Source organism: Phoenix dactylifera, chromosome 9 (assembly GCF_051530095.1).
Source record: "Phoenix dactylifera cultivar Ajwa chromosome 9, Ajwa_hap1_PhDact_Kaust_v1.1, whole genome shotgun sequence".
Lineage (NCBI taxonomy): Eukaryota > Viridiplantae > Streptophyta > Magnoliopsida > Arecales > Arecaceae > Phoenix > Phoenix dactylifera.
In genome coordinates this window covers 24,055,760-24,071,865 of record NC_143198.1, presented here as the reverse complement: position 1 = coordinate 24,071,865, position 16,106 = coordinate 24,055,760, and the positions used below count along the sequence as shown (strand labels likewise).

Genomic DNA, 16,106 nt, shown 5'->3' with positions numbered 1-16,106 from the left:
TTCTCCTTCAGTCTAGAAGAATTGACCTAAAGAGAGAGAGGGGATAGCAAGGAGTTTGTAAGTAGGGCCACCTAGCACATATTTGAAGCTAGCTTGGACTCCTGCACCTCGAGACAAAAGGCCAAGTGAGGTGGAAGCTACACTGCATGCCGATATGATATGGCCGGAAATGGGAGATGGTTCAAGCCACCTTTCATATGAAGAGAGCAACCCCTAGATGAATGTGGAGTATCCAACCTCAGGCTATAGTATAAGTAGAATTAGGCATGGGCAAAAATAGACTATAAAGATCACCCACCTTAAAGGCAAGCCGGAGGATGGACCTCACTCCAATCTATCCGCCCTATTAAGGCCTGAAACTACCATAAACAAAATTCTATCACCCAAATCTGCACTAAAAAGTTGATGGATGAGTGGAGAGTTCCACCTCCTCCTCCCAAGCACTAGAAGATCTTTGACAAATTATCCGCGCAAGAAGCTAATATAGTGGGTAAGGAGAGTAGAAGAGATCCAAGAATTATGAAGAACATCAATGGATGCTTCATTGCCAATAGACCATCTAATGTTGGAGAAGACCATCAGAGCATAAGAGTAAATCCTCTTCCAAATAGAAAAAAAAATTCGATGCCGAATCTAGTGGCGAGGATTTGAACGACTACCCATATTTTGCCCTCATTATCGAGCAGCAGAGGCTGTAATGTCCAACATGAGTCGAGTCGCCCGCTTGGTCATCATGGCCTCTTCTTTTGCAAACCAAGGAGGGGATTTCAAGCCCTCCATATCGAATAGGCTAGCACGCTCAGTCCCATGAGAGTAGATGGATTCTTTTGAAATGATCGGATTTGGCCCACCGAGAATTCCTCATAATATTCCGAAGTCTTTGCATGACATCCTTGAGGATAATGGAGTTGGTCATCAGGAAGGTAGCACTGCTAACACCGACTTGATTGGAGTGACCCTATCCATCATAGATTATGTCTTCTATTTTCAGCCCTCCAATTTGTCTAGAAACTTTTGTATTAGTCCATTGCAGTCAGCAAAAGATGGACTCATTCTGGTAATTAGCACCCTCAAGTACTTCCAGATATCACTAGATCACATGATCTGCAGGAGATCTTTGATCTAGTGCCTGCTTACAAGGTTAACTTTAGAGCTGAATCTGATCCCCTACTTGCTCAAGTTTACCCTCAATCCTGAGGACTCGTTGTACCCCTTAATAATGCTGGAGAGGACCATCACAGTCCATACGGTGGCCCGGACAATTAGGACACATCCATCTGCAAATAGGAAATGTGAGATATCGGTGGATGAGGGCTGGTAAATCATCAATAGGTTAGATTGCACCATAGTTTTATGCATCCTTTATAAGGCATCCGTACAAATAATGAATAGGAATGGTGAAAAGAGGGCACTTGTCCTGGACCAATGGTGGAGTAAAAGGTCTCCACGCACCTGCCATTAAAAGTTTCAAACGATGCCATGGATGGAGCGACAGCGCATACTCGATCCAGGTAGCATGGAAACTTATTTGGCGGAGCGAACTGAAGAAAAAATCCCGTCGGGTCCAGCGATATGCTCGTTCTATCCAAAATTGCGGCTATCTCGGTAGATGAGGGTCAGATCATGCATAATTTGGTTATAGATCCGTCGTCCTTGGGCACTTCGATCCAATCGCAGCAATGGCAATCCGCCCGCCCCCCGCCCTTTACATCCCTTCGTCGTTCCCGCCATTTAGAGAGAAGAAGAAGTATCTCGGGTATCTCGCGATACTGCAGCAATCTTTGGCTTCGCGTTCTGTTTTCAAGTATTGGTTTCTAATATTTCGATTGCTATGTTTCTCTTGGCTATTCTGTGTTGTTCTTGGTGTATTTCTTCTGCAGAAGACTGGAATCGATTCTTTTGGTCTTTGTCCGTGTGGGAAAACCTTTTGTATCGTTCTTGATGTTTTCAGGCATTCTTTTGGTGGTTATATCGTGTTCTCGATGTTTATCTTTAACCTAGATTTTGTTTCTTTTGATTCACATAGATACGGGAAAGCCTTGGGATGCGGAAGAAGATCTTTTTCTATTTCCAAGGAGCCGATGCGGAAGAAAGTGATCGAGAGAGGAATGGGAAAAGAAGCTCAAAGATACACATATTTTGACAAAGAACCATGAATAAGCTGGTGATGAACTTTCTTCTGACCGAAGGTTTTGCTTTGGCCGCGAAGAAGTTCCAGCTCGAATCTGGAATTGAACTCGCATGCTTAAATTCTTTTTAGTGATGCATTTCATTGTATCAGTAGTCTTGATATATCCTCTGTTCCCTGCTTTTCCTTATTGCCAAACAGCAGATATGGATCTCAAAACAGTAGAGGACCGCAAGGCTTTGAAGGAAACCGTGTTGTCTGGTAATAATGAGGACGCTATCCGGACAATCAATGATTGGAAGCCACGGGTATTCTTTATCATTTTCAGTGATGATAAAGGTTATGTGGTTCTTTCGATATTCAAACGAAATAAAAAGAAGATGTAAAGAAGGGAACAGAAAAGTAGACCTAATATACCAAGGAAAGAACTATGGTTATGGGTTAAAGTCACGCTATATCTATACTTGTTACCTCTTTGCTACTTAAGTCTTTAAAACAAGGTATTTGATCTTCACCTCGCCAAGGGCCTTGTTAAACTCTTAAAGATCCAAGAACGTGATGGTTGTGGACAAAATATTATACTCTCCAGATTGTGTTGCAAATCATTCCACAAGAGATGGATCTATTTGAATGGAGGATCCTTCATGAATTAACAAGGAAATAAAATTGACAATGGAAGATCGATAGTCCGATGATAACTATTGTCCTAAAAATGTATATATGATTGAGAAAGTAAAATTAGATTTCCAGTGAAGCCAAGTGGACTCAACAGTAGGTTGGAAGTTTTAACATTTATGTATTAACGGACACATATATTGCTTTAAATTTTTGTGACCTCGTTACACTTTTTCTGAAATTTTATAAGAAGATTTTAGTTCAGCATGCCATGTTTCTGAAAGAATAAGAACTGACAAATTCATACATTATCTCTTGTCTTGTGACCATTTTCATAGCTTGATTTGAAGTATCCTATTTCGCTACTACAATTTGATCTTCATATATCAGTCATGTTAGTCTCACGATGACATTTATGATATGTACTTGCATGTAGTGTGCATTTGAATAGCGTTATGCAAAGCATTGCACATTCATGCTAACAGCATAGTAAGGCTGTGCGAGGGAAGTTGCAAAAAGCGCTGATGATATGCTTGTTTTTGCAGCTACAGGATATGAATCGCCAACTCAAGTTCCAGTTACAGCAGCAGAGGTTGATAGAAATTATTCGCTGCAGAAAAAGATGAGAGGCTCTGGAATGTGCTCGGAAGCTTGCACCAAGGGCTTGTGTGAATGTAATTCTCTCTAATATCACTATGACAACCTATTTATACACTCTGTTGTTAGTGTCTCCAGTAGGCTTATTTAGGAAACCTTTCACCTTTTTTGCTCCCTTCTTTTCACTCTATTGTGGTAGATTTGCTCCATGATATTTATGACTACATAATCATATGAACCTAAATGCTGGTGACAGGGCTCATTGATTATGGTTTGGTTACAGGCATGGGTTGATGGAAACTTTGTATACTACATAATATGTGGGGATTGAGAGATAATAGAATCTGTTGTGTTTGCACAATGTTGCTTGAAGTGCATTTGTTTACTATTTCTCAAAGTGAAATGGGTTCTTTGCAGCCGAGTTTTGAAAGAGTATGAGAGGACAATGGCAATGATGGCGCTCAAAGATGTAAAGCCAGCTTGTTGTGGAGAGCTTCTGGATGTTTCCCAGCATGCAAAAACTGCAAAAGAGATGGATGTATCCATTCTTACTAGTGAGGGCCATGACAAAGGTTTGGACATAGTATTTCTTTCTTTCTTTTTCCTGCGTCTGTTGAGGTATGCATATAGAAAAAAAGAAAAAAAATTAAGATGCGATCAGTACATATTTATACCTTTCTGAAACTGTATGGTGGCGGCAAAAAATGGCATGGCAATCTTGTCTGCAAAACTATTTGCATTGTGGAGCACTCAAGAATTCTAAGTGCTGGTCTTAGAGCACCATTCTAAACTCTCCACATACAATGTTGCTAAGCTCATTTTTGCATATAGTATTTTAAGAGTTCTCATCAATTATGAATAATTATCATTCTCTTCTTGGACCCTCTTTGGGTGTATTGAAAAACTTTATTTTCCTTTGGAGGCCATGGTAAGGATCCACTGACTACTGTTTTTATTAACACCGATCCCATGTGATTGCCCTTAGTTTAGCTTTAATGTGCTTACAATGAATGGAAATATAATATAGTTATGTCTACCCCAAGTACTTGGTGTGGCTAATTTTGCAGGATACTTATTTGGGTCATAGATAGTTTATGCATATAGAATTAAAAATAACTTTTTTATTTTTTCTGATACACATTAGTTTTAATACCTGCTAATCTTTTTTAGTGGTCTTTACCTAAAACAAAAAAAGGAGATGCAATCAAGTGGCAAAAGGAAAGCTAGATACGCCTACGTGTCATAGATTATGCTTATGTGCTTTCTGTTTACTTGGTGCAAAAGATCAGAATTACAATAAATAACACAATCAAGCCTCATACCTGCAAATTTGCACACTTCCTCTTAGAAGGCTTAAGGAAGACTATCATCATGCATTGATGTGATGTCCAGATGTAAAATCAAATAAGTAATGGAAAGAGAGAGAAAGAGGAAATAATTATGCCGGATGTAATCTGGGCAGTGAATCTAAAAAATGGTATTGTTGTAAAAAAAGGGCCCTGAAGGACCTAAGAAATGCCAAGAGTCGTTTTGATTACTGAAAGCAGATACATGAACTTTGCACACAGACGCACAAATACTCTAGTAGCCCCAAGAGAAAATATTATAAAATAGTTCTCCATTAGATGTGTAATGGCAGCCTAAATGATGACTGCTTCTAACAAGGCCAGCAAGAGATCCTGTTTGGTACTTTCTAAAGAAGGAAGGCATGGCAGAAAAACCGCATATGTTAGTTCATAGGGCTATCTGTTTTTTAGCTGTTGAATATTAAGTCTTCCAGTATTACTAAAGGTTCCCATGATATTATTCCGATCGGGAATTTTACACCTGCAGTTCTACTATGCGTACCACTTTGTCTAAGTTTATTCTACTTATGTTTTCTATTTGAACTTACTACTCTACTATCTTCTATGAAATGCTATTCTTGATATTCTACTTTGCCTGCATGTTACTTGATCATGGTTTATTTCTGCTTCCCCTTTTTTCCCTGATGTTGTTCTCAAGATATCCCATTTTTTGATTCAGAAATTCTGCTCCCATGATTTTATTTCCCCTTCATGTTACAATTGGTAATAGTACATCTTGTTTCGATGTTTTCTGTTTAGCATCGCTGGAAAATACAAATGCGCTGAATAACAGCAATTGTTAAATTGGCAGACTCATTGCTCTCAAGTTTGCTTAGGATGCTGATATGGGTTTCAGAAGCAGCTTGACAAAAAGGCTGCTTATCCACACATCATCAATATACAGACAGCATCACTTGAAGGCCTAGCAATCTGAACTGATGAAAGTCATCTGTGTTGAATCAAGGTCAGTGTAATGACACTCTTTTTCAAGCGTCTGCTTCGGTAATTTTCTAAACTTTAGTTCCATAGCATAGAGATGCTAAAGGTTTTTTGTTCTACAGTATAGCTCTTTCTGGCTCCCTGTGTTCCCATCATATTCAGCAATTTATCAGTTGCTAGTTTGTGGAAATCTTGGAATTTTGATGTCCAACTAAAATGTCTGCAAAATTTTTCTGTACTTGGTATCCATCTGTTATTGGTTAAGGGAACTATAATTTCAAATGTGTCTAACCCCTTTTGTGCATTATCTGTGGATTTTCTCTTTGAAAACATGCTGCATAACTTTCCTGAGAGAGTTGAGAAAAACTTATCCTTGTTTCTATATAATTGGAATATGGAATACGTGGTTTTGCTTTTCACTGGAAGCTGAGTTGAAACTGAAATACCTCAGGGACCAAATTTGCATCATTTTCATGAGAATAAAAATCAATGCATCAATCCCTTTATCCAATATGGGGCAATGAAATCCAAAAAAGCCAATTCCTTGGTATGGACATGTCTCTAGACATTGGCTAAGTGTCATTCCTGCATGGTGCTAAGGAAACAAGAAAATCAGTTCTGCCCCCCAACTCCTGCGGCAAAAAAGAAAAAAAAAAAGGAAAAATGAAAAAAAGAAAGAGCTGCATCCATCTGGATGCATTCTGCTGGTTTATTTTTCAATTCCACCTGGTACTTAATGCTTCAGATGATATAACAGCTTGGCGACATCAAATTGTGACATGCGTTCTATTACAAGAAGCCAAATTAAGTCTGTAAAACACAATAGGACCAAAGACACAATCTCTTACTTCTTAATTATAGTAGTAGTAGTAGTAGTAGTAATAGCAAGTAATAATAGTAATATTATTAACAGTAGCAGCAATAATAGTGGTAATGATAATACTAATAATGGTAATAAGAACAAAAATAATAAGAATAATAATGATAATAATAATAATAACAAACAACAACAATAACAATAATAGTAGTAATAATAATAACAATAATAGCAATAGTGGTGATGGTGGGAGTGGTCGTCATGGTGATATTAAAAAACAAAAATCTTTAAAGCAAACAAACTGAATCTAAAAGTATAACATGTAGAACTTTGATACTTGTTGAAATTTTCTCTTGCTTAATGCAGAGTTTCTATTCTTAAAATCAGAACAGTCATCATCAGAGTTGAGGGCACAGCTCAATGGATCGTCCTAGAACTTACTCTCTTCTCGCTTCCTTTCTTCATGACTTTCTTGAGTCCTGCATTCATCTTCCAGAAAAGGTTTCTAAAATGCTTCTTACTGCAGTTATTTCCTCATTTCAATGTCCCTACTCAGCTCATCTCTGTTATTTTAGCACAAAACTACTTAGAATTCTGGCAGGAACTCTAAACTTGAAGACCTCGACAACAAAACTCTCCTTTTCTACCTACTTAGAGGACCAAGGAAGGCCTTGAACTATGTTTTGTGGCCTTGGGACTTCTACTACTTCGTATTCCTGTTGTTGATCTCCAAACTTGGCAAATGGTCCATAGTTCTGCTCTATTTATCTACCAATTCATAGTGTGCCCAAACGACTTGTATAGTTTTTGGCCCCACGACTTGAACAAGCTCTGGGAAGATAAAAAGAAATAAAAAAGGACCTTAAAATTGAAATTTTTTGATGGTGATGATGTATAACTTTCTTCACCCAAAAACAAGATGATGTATAATTTTCTGGGTCTTTGAATTGACTGTCAAGAAACAACTACGCTTCCAAACATCAAAAGTTCTTGCAAATTATTCCATCTGTTTCTCTGCTGCCTAGGAAATTCAGATACCCTAAAGAAAAGAAGAATAAAAACCTTGTTCAACTACACTGAGCTTACAATTCAATCACTGCAGCTCCCCATCCAGCTTCATTGGTATCTCCTCTTGGATGTCTAGTTCTTGCAAACACCTAGTGATCTTTGGGTCTCTTTATGAGAACTTTGCCCGAAAAACAAAAAACACTTAATATAAAAAATTTGAACATGATTCCCTTGTGTTCTGAAGCTGTTTGAAGACCTTACCATAGAGCTGCTAAGTTGCAACTTAACAGATCAGGACCCCCAACATGCCATTTTTCCCTTTAGTTGGAACTGTCATCTTGGTACATTTTAAGAAGCTTTGCTGCGTTTGCTCCTGCTTCCATGGCATGCAGTGATTGATGCATGCTAAAGTCAAATACTAACATATCAAAACTAGTGCATTGGGTGGTGCATCCATGTGATCCTATCTTCTATGATCCATCAACTCGTCAATCTTTATCTTTCTAACCTCGGGTCCCTCTCCTAGTACTGGAGCAGGAGCCAGAAAGAAAGACGAATGTCGTAAACCAGAGGCTTCTTCCTTTGTGGAACTCAATTTACATTCCCGATTTTGCTGAAGGTCTTCACTCTTGCCAGTGTTCTTAGCCGAGCAAACTGGGCATATGCGTTAGCCGTTTTGGTAACAATCCGTATATCTTATCCGGGAATTATGTCTGCGTATCTCAGTTATGCAGATTAATCGCACAACGTGCACGTAGGAAAACTGCACACGGTCGTCGGCTGAGCTGTCACGGGCTGGAAGAGAGTTGGAAATTTGATTAGCTCTACGACGCCGACTAAGTGGCCAGCTTTTGTTCGTCGGTCTGCGACATCGCTATGGCCGGTCCCGAAACGTTTCAGATCTGAAGATTGATGGGAGGCTACGGCAATTGCCAACAAATTCGTCTCTCGTACACCACCTAACTGTGGGGACCAGATTGCCTGGAGATGCGTGTAAAGGTGCGTGACTATATATCTCAGGGTAAAATAAAACGCACCCATGAAGGCGATACGTGCGGCCGCACGTATTGACATGCCCATATCCCGTTCCCCCGATCTCTCTCACCCTCGCCCCCAGCACGTGCTACCTTCCCTGCTTCTGAAGCCAGTAGGGTGATGAGACACGCGTCAGGCACGCGGCCGAACATGCAACCTGGTGCGCGGACACGGCGGCCTGATATGTCGGACCGGTCGTGCTCCCAACCCAGCACCCATCCCCACCCTTGCCTCGCTCGCTCTCGACCACCCAACGCTCGACTCGTGTCCACGCGTCGGGACATCTGGCCGCCCGCCGTAGTGTTGGCCAGTAATCCTGCGTGGCATGCCAAGTCAGCGAAACTCACGCATCGGTGGACTCCACCTGGCATGTCATATGGGGCCCTTTTTTTATTTCCAGCGAGTCCCAGTCCGATAATGTCGTCTTCTCTCGTTTTCGTGGAAATCCGGGATAGCCTCGGGAGGAGTCACACGAACTACGAAGGCACCCGCGGTTCCTATCAAAATTACAATGCTTGCCCCCAAGCGATTCCTGGGCCAGCTGCTACGGAACGCATTTACCCAGCTCCTTTACAAGAATGACACACATGCCCAGTCTGGGACATTACTTTATGTCTGAACGTGTATTATGGGTCTGGTGCTGGGTTTGTTGCGAGGTTGGCTTCCGCGCATTAGAGATTATTTAGACAAGGGAGAAAAGAAAATACCAAGTTGGTACTTGGTTCTGTAAGATAGAAAAGAAAAACATATTCTTTTGCAGATGGAGGGAGCACAAAGAAAGTAGGATTTTTTTCTTTTTTAAAAAAAGTAAGAGATTCCCATACTTTTGCGGTAGTGGTTGCATTAAAACTCTGAAAACATTCAAAGAACAACATATAAAGCATTTGTTAGAGGAAGTGAGGGGCGCAAGAACGTTCCAAACAGCTGTACCAAGGTGTGAATAGATAATATTGCAGTCGGTTTAATATGACATGCCATTAATTTTTCTTTATATTACAGTCTGTTTAAGGTGTGAACTAATTCCTCCTTTCCACGCCGGTTACACATTCAATTTTGTCTCTCTCTATTGTTTTTGTCGAGCACCTTTGCATTAACTTGGATCATTTTTATATTAAAGTCAGATGTCGGGCGGCTCTCTAGTTATTTTGGATATGTGAACAAGCCAAGCTGCGCTGAATGCTGAGCATTATAGGGGAACCGATGTCGGTGGCAGATCTAGTAATTAAAAGGAAAAAGAAGGGGTGTTTCCCGAAGGTGTCAAAGTAGAAAATGGAAAAAGTGGGCTTGGTTGCTTGAGAGTGGAGGTGGATCCGGGCCTTGGCCCACCTCCATCTCTATCAATCATCCTGAGCTCGCCTCTCGAAACAAAAGCAAGACGAGCTCCCATCAGTCCATCACTCCACATGGGTCCCTCTCCCTCTCCCTCTCCCTCTCCGCCCCCGAATCACCCGTTTCTCTTGGCCTCCTTTCTCTCCTAAATCTTCTTCTCTACTAAACGAGAGAGAGCGATCCATCATCATCATCACCACTTCATTTGCTCTCAGGGGCTGACGATCTCCCGCCATACCCATCAATGCCATCCTCGCGGTGCGCCCTGCATCGCACGGCCGCGGAGAGAGAGGCCATGGCGAAGACGTGGTAGAGGGAGCCCGGCCCGGGAGGTTATACACACACACACACACACAGAGAGAGAGAGAGAGAGAGAGATTGCGAGTCGAAGGAGGTGGGAATGGGGGAGAGCGGCGTCGGGGGGCCGGCAATGGCGCCGCTGAACGTGGAGCGTGGAGAGGAGAGGTGGAGGCACTTCGATAGCTCGGTGAACGCTGTCTCCTTCGGCTTCGTGGCAACCGCCATCCTCATCTCCATGTTCGTCGTCATGGCCATCTTGGAGCGCTTCCTCCGCCCCAGGCCTCCTTTTCTCTCCTCCAACGATGGCCGGAGGCGGAGGGGCTCTCCCTCCGTGGATCTCGAGGCGCAACGCCGCCGGGGCCTCGCCGGCAAGCTCGGTTACCCTTCGCCCAAGGTAGCTTTAAGCTAACCCACACCACACCTCCACTTTCTACATCTATTTACTATTATTTTATTATATCTTATCAGTATAAAGAAAAAATCCCTTTCGCTTTAGCGGAACATCCGTCGCTTGCTTCCTTGGATTATGCGAGCAATGCATGCCTTTCTTAATTATTTGGACTTTAAATAATGCTTTCGGAGCTATATTTCTTAGCTCTTTCTTCTTCTTTTTCTTATGCTTCTTGAATTAAGTATTCCAGAATCCAGAGTAGATTAAGATTAAAAAGATGCAAAATATAATTTTCTAGTGGAAAATGCACTATTGTTTTTGTTATTTTCCTGAATATTATCAACAGCAGTGGTATGGGAAGTGTTAATAATAAGACGCACCACGCCAGAGGAAGTTAAATAAATAAATAAAAAAAAGGAGAAGCACGAAGGCTTTGTCGCAATTTGGAAGGGGCAGCTTCCCATGCGGCGTTCAATTAAAGTTGTTTACTACGAGCACTAGCGTAATAGAGGGGACAAGGAGTTAACGACGGATTTGTCGGTCTTCTTAGGACCTGGGACAGAGTCCAAAGCGAGAGGGCGTTGTAGGGTCTCGATTGCGCCTAATCCGGCGAGTTTTCTGTCCATAATGTTGGCGTTGGCCCTCTCTCTACTTGAAGGTACCAAGGTAGGTCAAACTAGATTACAGTGGTGTTTCAATTCGTGGTACAATCACAAGCACTAACACGAGCTGGACTAAAGCTAGTTGTAGCTAGAATACCTGCTAGGAGATGCTATGCAGAACATGCCTTTCTCAAGGTCTCATATGATGTACAATGTTGTTAGATGCAACAAGAGCTCACTGCACATTTTCATCTTTACAATCTATGGACAAAACACAGTCTTGTATGTTACATTGAAAAAAAGAAATAGAAGCTGCAATTGTTCATTGTCAAACATTTAACCCAAGGAAAAGTGAAGTTAATCAAATGCCTTCCACAAACATAGTTTTAATATTTTGAGTTTGCTAGACATCAGATGGGTTCTGACTGTTACCTATCAAATGATTAGAACCTAGGAAATTCAAAAGATCACATCTGAGCTATTTGCTAACTTGGAAATACATAGAAGAGAGTTTCCTAGTTCAGATGGAGGCAGTGTTTATTGCTCGCCAAGTCTACCATTTGTAGACAAATCAGCGCCTATTATCTTGATTCATAGTGAAATCAAGATGCTCTTGATATATCAGATGTTTGCATATATGATGATAAAAGGATGAATGTGGAAGTAATACGTGATCCGTGAATTATGTAGAATAGGAGTTGGATGATTTGACATTGAAAAAGTTTTTCCAAATTATGTAACCAAGGAATAATTAAAATAAAGTGTTTAATTCACTATTTTGGTTAAGACTGACACCTATGAGATAGTCATTATGGTATATGAGAAGGATTGCAAGAAAAAGGTTGGTTTAATGCTCAGAAGAAATACAAACCCTAGACAACTTTTGTCAGACCTTTTTGGAGTCAATTGCGCTCAAGATGCAATAATGAAATATTTGGAAGAACCATACCCCCAAAGGAGCCTAAGGTAGAAAAAATTGTCTGTCTCATCTATATGAGCATGAGAGTATATATTATGTCAATGAATATTAAGGATGTATCATAGAATGATCCATTCTAAAACAAATTCCACAACAAAATCCATGTGTGCTGAACTTTTATGTGTGGTTACTCAAGCATGTTGGCTAGTTTCCTGCAGTTACATAGCAACATCAAGAATTAAAGTGTTCTTGGGTGGCCAGATCGATATTGATGCAGCGCCTAAAGTGGGTATTGTGCGGAACCCTTTAAATGTGTATTAATAGTGACTTAAGGATGTAGGTGACTTCTTGTGGCAACACTGTGAAGAATAGAAGGTCAAACCATTAAGGCGAATTAGAGAATTTAGGGAGGCAAAGAAAAATATTGCTTGAGATGGAATATGAAAGAAGGAATCATGCGCAGGCTAGCTGTATCTCATCCAAAAAAGGCTAGCTGGAAGGTATTATTTGGATTTCTTTGCCCTGTATAAGTTTTCCAGATCTACCCGGTGCATTACTGACATGGGACTAAATATACACCCGCACAGGTCCTTGCATACTCCACCAATTAAGCCCTAACATTCTTATTAGGATAAAGGCTCAAATTCATTCAAATTCAACGACAAGTACCATAAATTCAATCACAATACTATGATCAGCTCATGGTGAACTCAAATAGGCCCGTGCTGCAGTGCCCCTTAGTCCCCATGGGTCATGGACCGAGTCTGCTCTGATACCATTTATAACAATCTAGGACCTCAACCAAAAAAGGCTATTTGAATTTTTTGGCCATGCATAAGTACCTAAGGTGTATCTACTGCATAGTTGATGTGGGACTAAACACACGTTTGTACGGGTCCTCACACTTAGACAAATATGACTTACTAGAGTTCCACTTTGTGATTAATGGATGAGTAATAATATAGGGCATGCCATGCATTGCAGGCAACTCATTGCTGTAAGCACACCTCATCCTAGGTTGATTCATATTCACTTAGTCAGTAGATGCATATTGCACCAATGTAACATTATTTGATGTGTCTTCCTTAATTGATTATTTAAAAATGGTTATTTTTCAGTAGAAAGAGAAGGGAACTCACTTGGTTTGGCCCATAATTTAAGATAGAATTGTTTTTCATGATAATATACACAACAAGAAAACTGTTGGCTCCAAGCCCCCCAGTTGCATGATGAGATGAGACTTAAAGGTTAAGGTTTTATCAATTGTGATCATATGAAATTGAGGGATTTAATATCTTTATGTTGCATTTTTTGAGGAATTGTTGACATTATGCAGTGTACAGATGTATCCATTTAAGAAGGACCAAACAAAATGGTAAGAATAAAATTACGAAGGTTTGGCTGCTTCTGAGAATGGGACTCGAAAAGATTAAGGGAAGGATAACTCCATGAGTTTCAGATGACTGACCTTGAATTACTTATCATTGCTAATTGGTTACAGTAATTGCATCTATGCCCCTTAGCGACCCTGGTCGTGTACGAAAGACCAAGAAGAAGGTGCGGGAATAAGACAAGATTATCAAAAATCATAAAAGACTGATGCGATGAAACATGAATACCACATCTTGAACAAGAAGAGATACTATATTGATTAGAGTCCTTTCATGTGCAAATAATGTATGGCAAGTAGATGTTTCAAAATTGAGATCCAGATGGACTAGTGAACTCTCATTACCATGACTAAATTCTCATTTTGAAGACAAGAAGGTAAAGCCAAAAAGAGATTTCTTTGTTTATCTAGAAAAACTCCTACAGATCAACTCTCAAGAAATTGATGGTGATGTGATTCTAACAATGGCCTCCCTAGTCCGCTTTCGCCAGTTATTTGCTATCTCTTAACATAAAACTCTGCATTCATTATGCTAGCCATGCTTCTAAGTCCACTCATCGCCATGTCTGTGTTTTTTTTTTTAATGTACTTTATCAATGGAACTGACCCTTGGAATAGAATTTTCTTATTCCTTGAGTTTTCCTCGGAATAGGATTTTCTTGTTCTTTAAGCAAATTAACTGAAGGCTTTTGACTTCTCTGAAGTGGTGCTTAAATCTTTTGCTCCGTAAAGCATGTCTGGTCGCACTTTTTAGTCTGAATATTTTTCCCATTCCAGAAACTGGGGCATTTGAAGAAAATTTTGTTATCTTTACAAGAAAACAAAACTTCCCCCCCTGAACTGATGGTCTAGAGGCTGACTATCAGGATAGTGTTAATTTTGCTGTAGAGCATTGGTGTTTCATAATAGGCAAGATTTGTAACAACTGATCATTAATTTTCAGATAGTCATTATTGGTTTAATAAACATAATCTTGATTAGAACTATAAAATTTGATCTTCAAAATTGTTTGAATGGACCCCTGATACCATTCAGAACACACATCAAGGAAGAAAGAAAAAAGGTGGGGTGAGGGAGGGAGGGAGAGAGAGCATGATCATAATATATTGGTCCACTTTCAATTGTTGAGAGGTAGTTACATTTAGTTCTAAGTTTTGCAAATCTTAAATGATCACACTGCACTCATGCATATTTCTGCTTCAACCTGGTTCATATATTTCTTATGCTTAACGGTGCAGCCTCAGCCTCTAGAGCCTGTTGCTCCAGGAAGGGACCTACCTTCCCCCAAAATGGAGAACTGTTTATGTTACATGCATGTTGACTCGATGAAAAGCTTATTGGTAGTATCAATGTTGACTCGATGAAAAGCTTATTGGTAGTATCTTATCATCAGTTTTCCACTAAGCTTTCATTGGAGACATTTGAAGGCATCTGATTTTCTGAAAAAAGTATTATATTTCTAGTTCTATGTTTGCATTTCTGGGTAACCTCAGGAGTTTATAACCATGGGACAATTTCTAGATGCAGTGAAAGAAGTAGCCTATTTAGCTGTAATGATTGTTAGTATGCTGGTTGAATGATTATTATGCAGACTCATCAATTGTTTTAACCTCTTGACACGGTTGCAGATGGTTCAGCTCGCTGTGACTAATGCTGTGCTTCTCTTGCAGATATCAGTCTATGCAAAAGGGGTTTCAGTGCTGATGCCCGGGCATGATATACCCACCTTCATTGCTCACCCTGCCCCAGCACCTTTACCCCCGGAACGTAGTTCTTGGCCTTCTCATCAACATAATCTAATCGCTGGGTCTAAATCAAATCTAAGTTAGGAATCTCGGAGCATGGCATTGTCCAAATTCTCATCTTCCTGCAATGTCCATTTCCCATTTGGACAGCCTGCTTGGTTCCACCTGAGGCAGTTCAGCTGGTGCGGTCGTAACCCATGTTTCCTATCTGCTCATGCATGCAGATAATGTCAAAATACAAGAAGTTCTCCACCTCTCTCATGTAGTGTATGCTGCCCCTGTTCGTTCAAGGGATGGTGTGGTGGCTTTCTGAAGGACATATCATTCTGTGTATTTGCTATTGCACAACTTGGATGCTTGGAAACAGTAGGACTGTGAGGCCTTCTGTTTCGATCCGTCCGAGATTTACGTGTCAATGTTCAGGAGAAATCAATTGAGTTCTAGACTCTCCTCTGGCTGTTCCTCTTTTCTGCATGACTCAACCCAAAAGCAAGGTTTTACAGGTCGCAGGGATCAAAACTCATGGATCTGCATGCAAATCTACTATAGGCTGCTATATTCGTTTCAGAAGTCAAAACAACTTTCCTTGTAACCCAGTGGCAGATCTAGATTTCTTGCATGGGACAAGAATTTTTACATGGCATTCCAGTAAAAATTCATTATCTAGAGTTACAGTTTGCTGTATGCCTTTTGCAATGAAAAGGGTTGTACTGTCTTGAATAGCCACTACATCATTCATTTTAAGGATGGACAGCTCTATCTTTAAGGTGGACGGCCGGGGTAGTGTAGATTTTGCAGAAATTAAAAAAGAAAAAAAGGCCTTATGGTATTCAAGATCCACAATGAAAAATCTAAATGTTATGAAAAACTTGTGGTATTCATTGAGGTACATGAGTAACAAGAAAGGTTTAAGTCCATAAAAACCAAAGGATCAATTTACTGATA

General features: G+C 40.3%; 1 protein-coding gene across 6 annotated transcripts; it reads left to right on the top strand.

Annotated features, from left to right (window-relative positions):
* Positions 1 to 1,401: 1,401 nt before the first annotated feature.
* On the top strand, positions 1,402 to 15,839 carry LOC103714613 (uncharacterized). Of its 6 annotated transcripts, none has more exons than XR_016396486.1 (7): positions 1,402 to 1,756; positions 2,027 to 2,164; positions 2,333 to 2,436; positions 3,289 to 3,417; positions 3,758 to 3,912; positions 5,498 to 5,650; positions 15,087 to 15,195. XR_016396486.1 is itself a non-coding variant. In XM_089925444.1 (2 exons), the coding sequence occupies exons 1-2, from the start codon at positions 10,215 to 10,217 to the stop codon at positions 15,243 to 15,245; spliced, it is 453 nt and encodes a 150-aa protein (XP_089781570.1). In that variant the 5' UTR covers positions 9,505 to 10,214; the 3' UTR covers positions 15,246 to 15,839. The 6 variants fall into 6 exon arrangements, 1 of the variants encoding a protein (XP_089781570.1); XR_016396487.1 differs by lacking the exon at positions 15,087 to 15,195 and adding an exon at positions 5,748 to 6,289; XR_016396484.1 differs by lacking the exon at positions 15,087 to 15,195 and having other exon boundaries at positions 2,330 to 2,436; positions 5,498 to 6,289.
* Positions 15,840 to 16,106: the final 267 nt, after the last annotated feature.

Bases quoted from the DNA above. Each gene is read 5' to 3' on its own strand.
- LOC103714613 (XM_089925444.1), top strand. From the start codon at position 10,215: ATGGGGGAGAGCGGCGTCGGGGGGCCGGCAATGGCGCCGCTGAACGTG. The intron at 10,509-15,086 runs GTAGCTTTAAGC...CTTCTCTTGCAG, and splicing joins TCGGTTACCCTTCGCCCAAG to ATATCAGTCTATGCAAAAGG.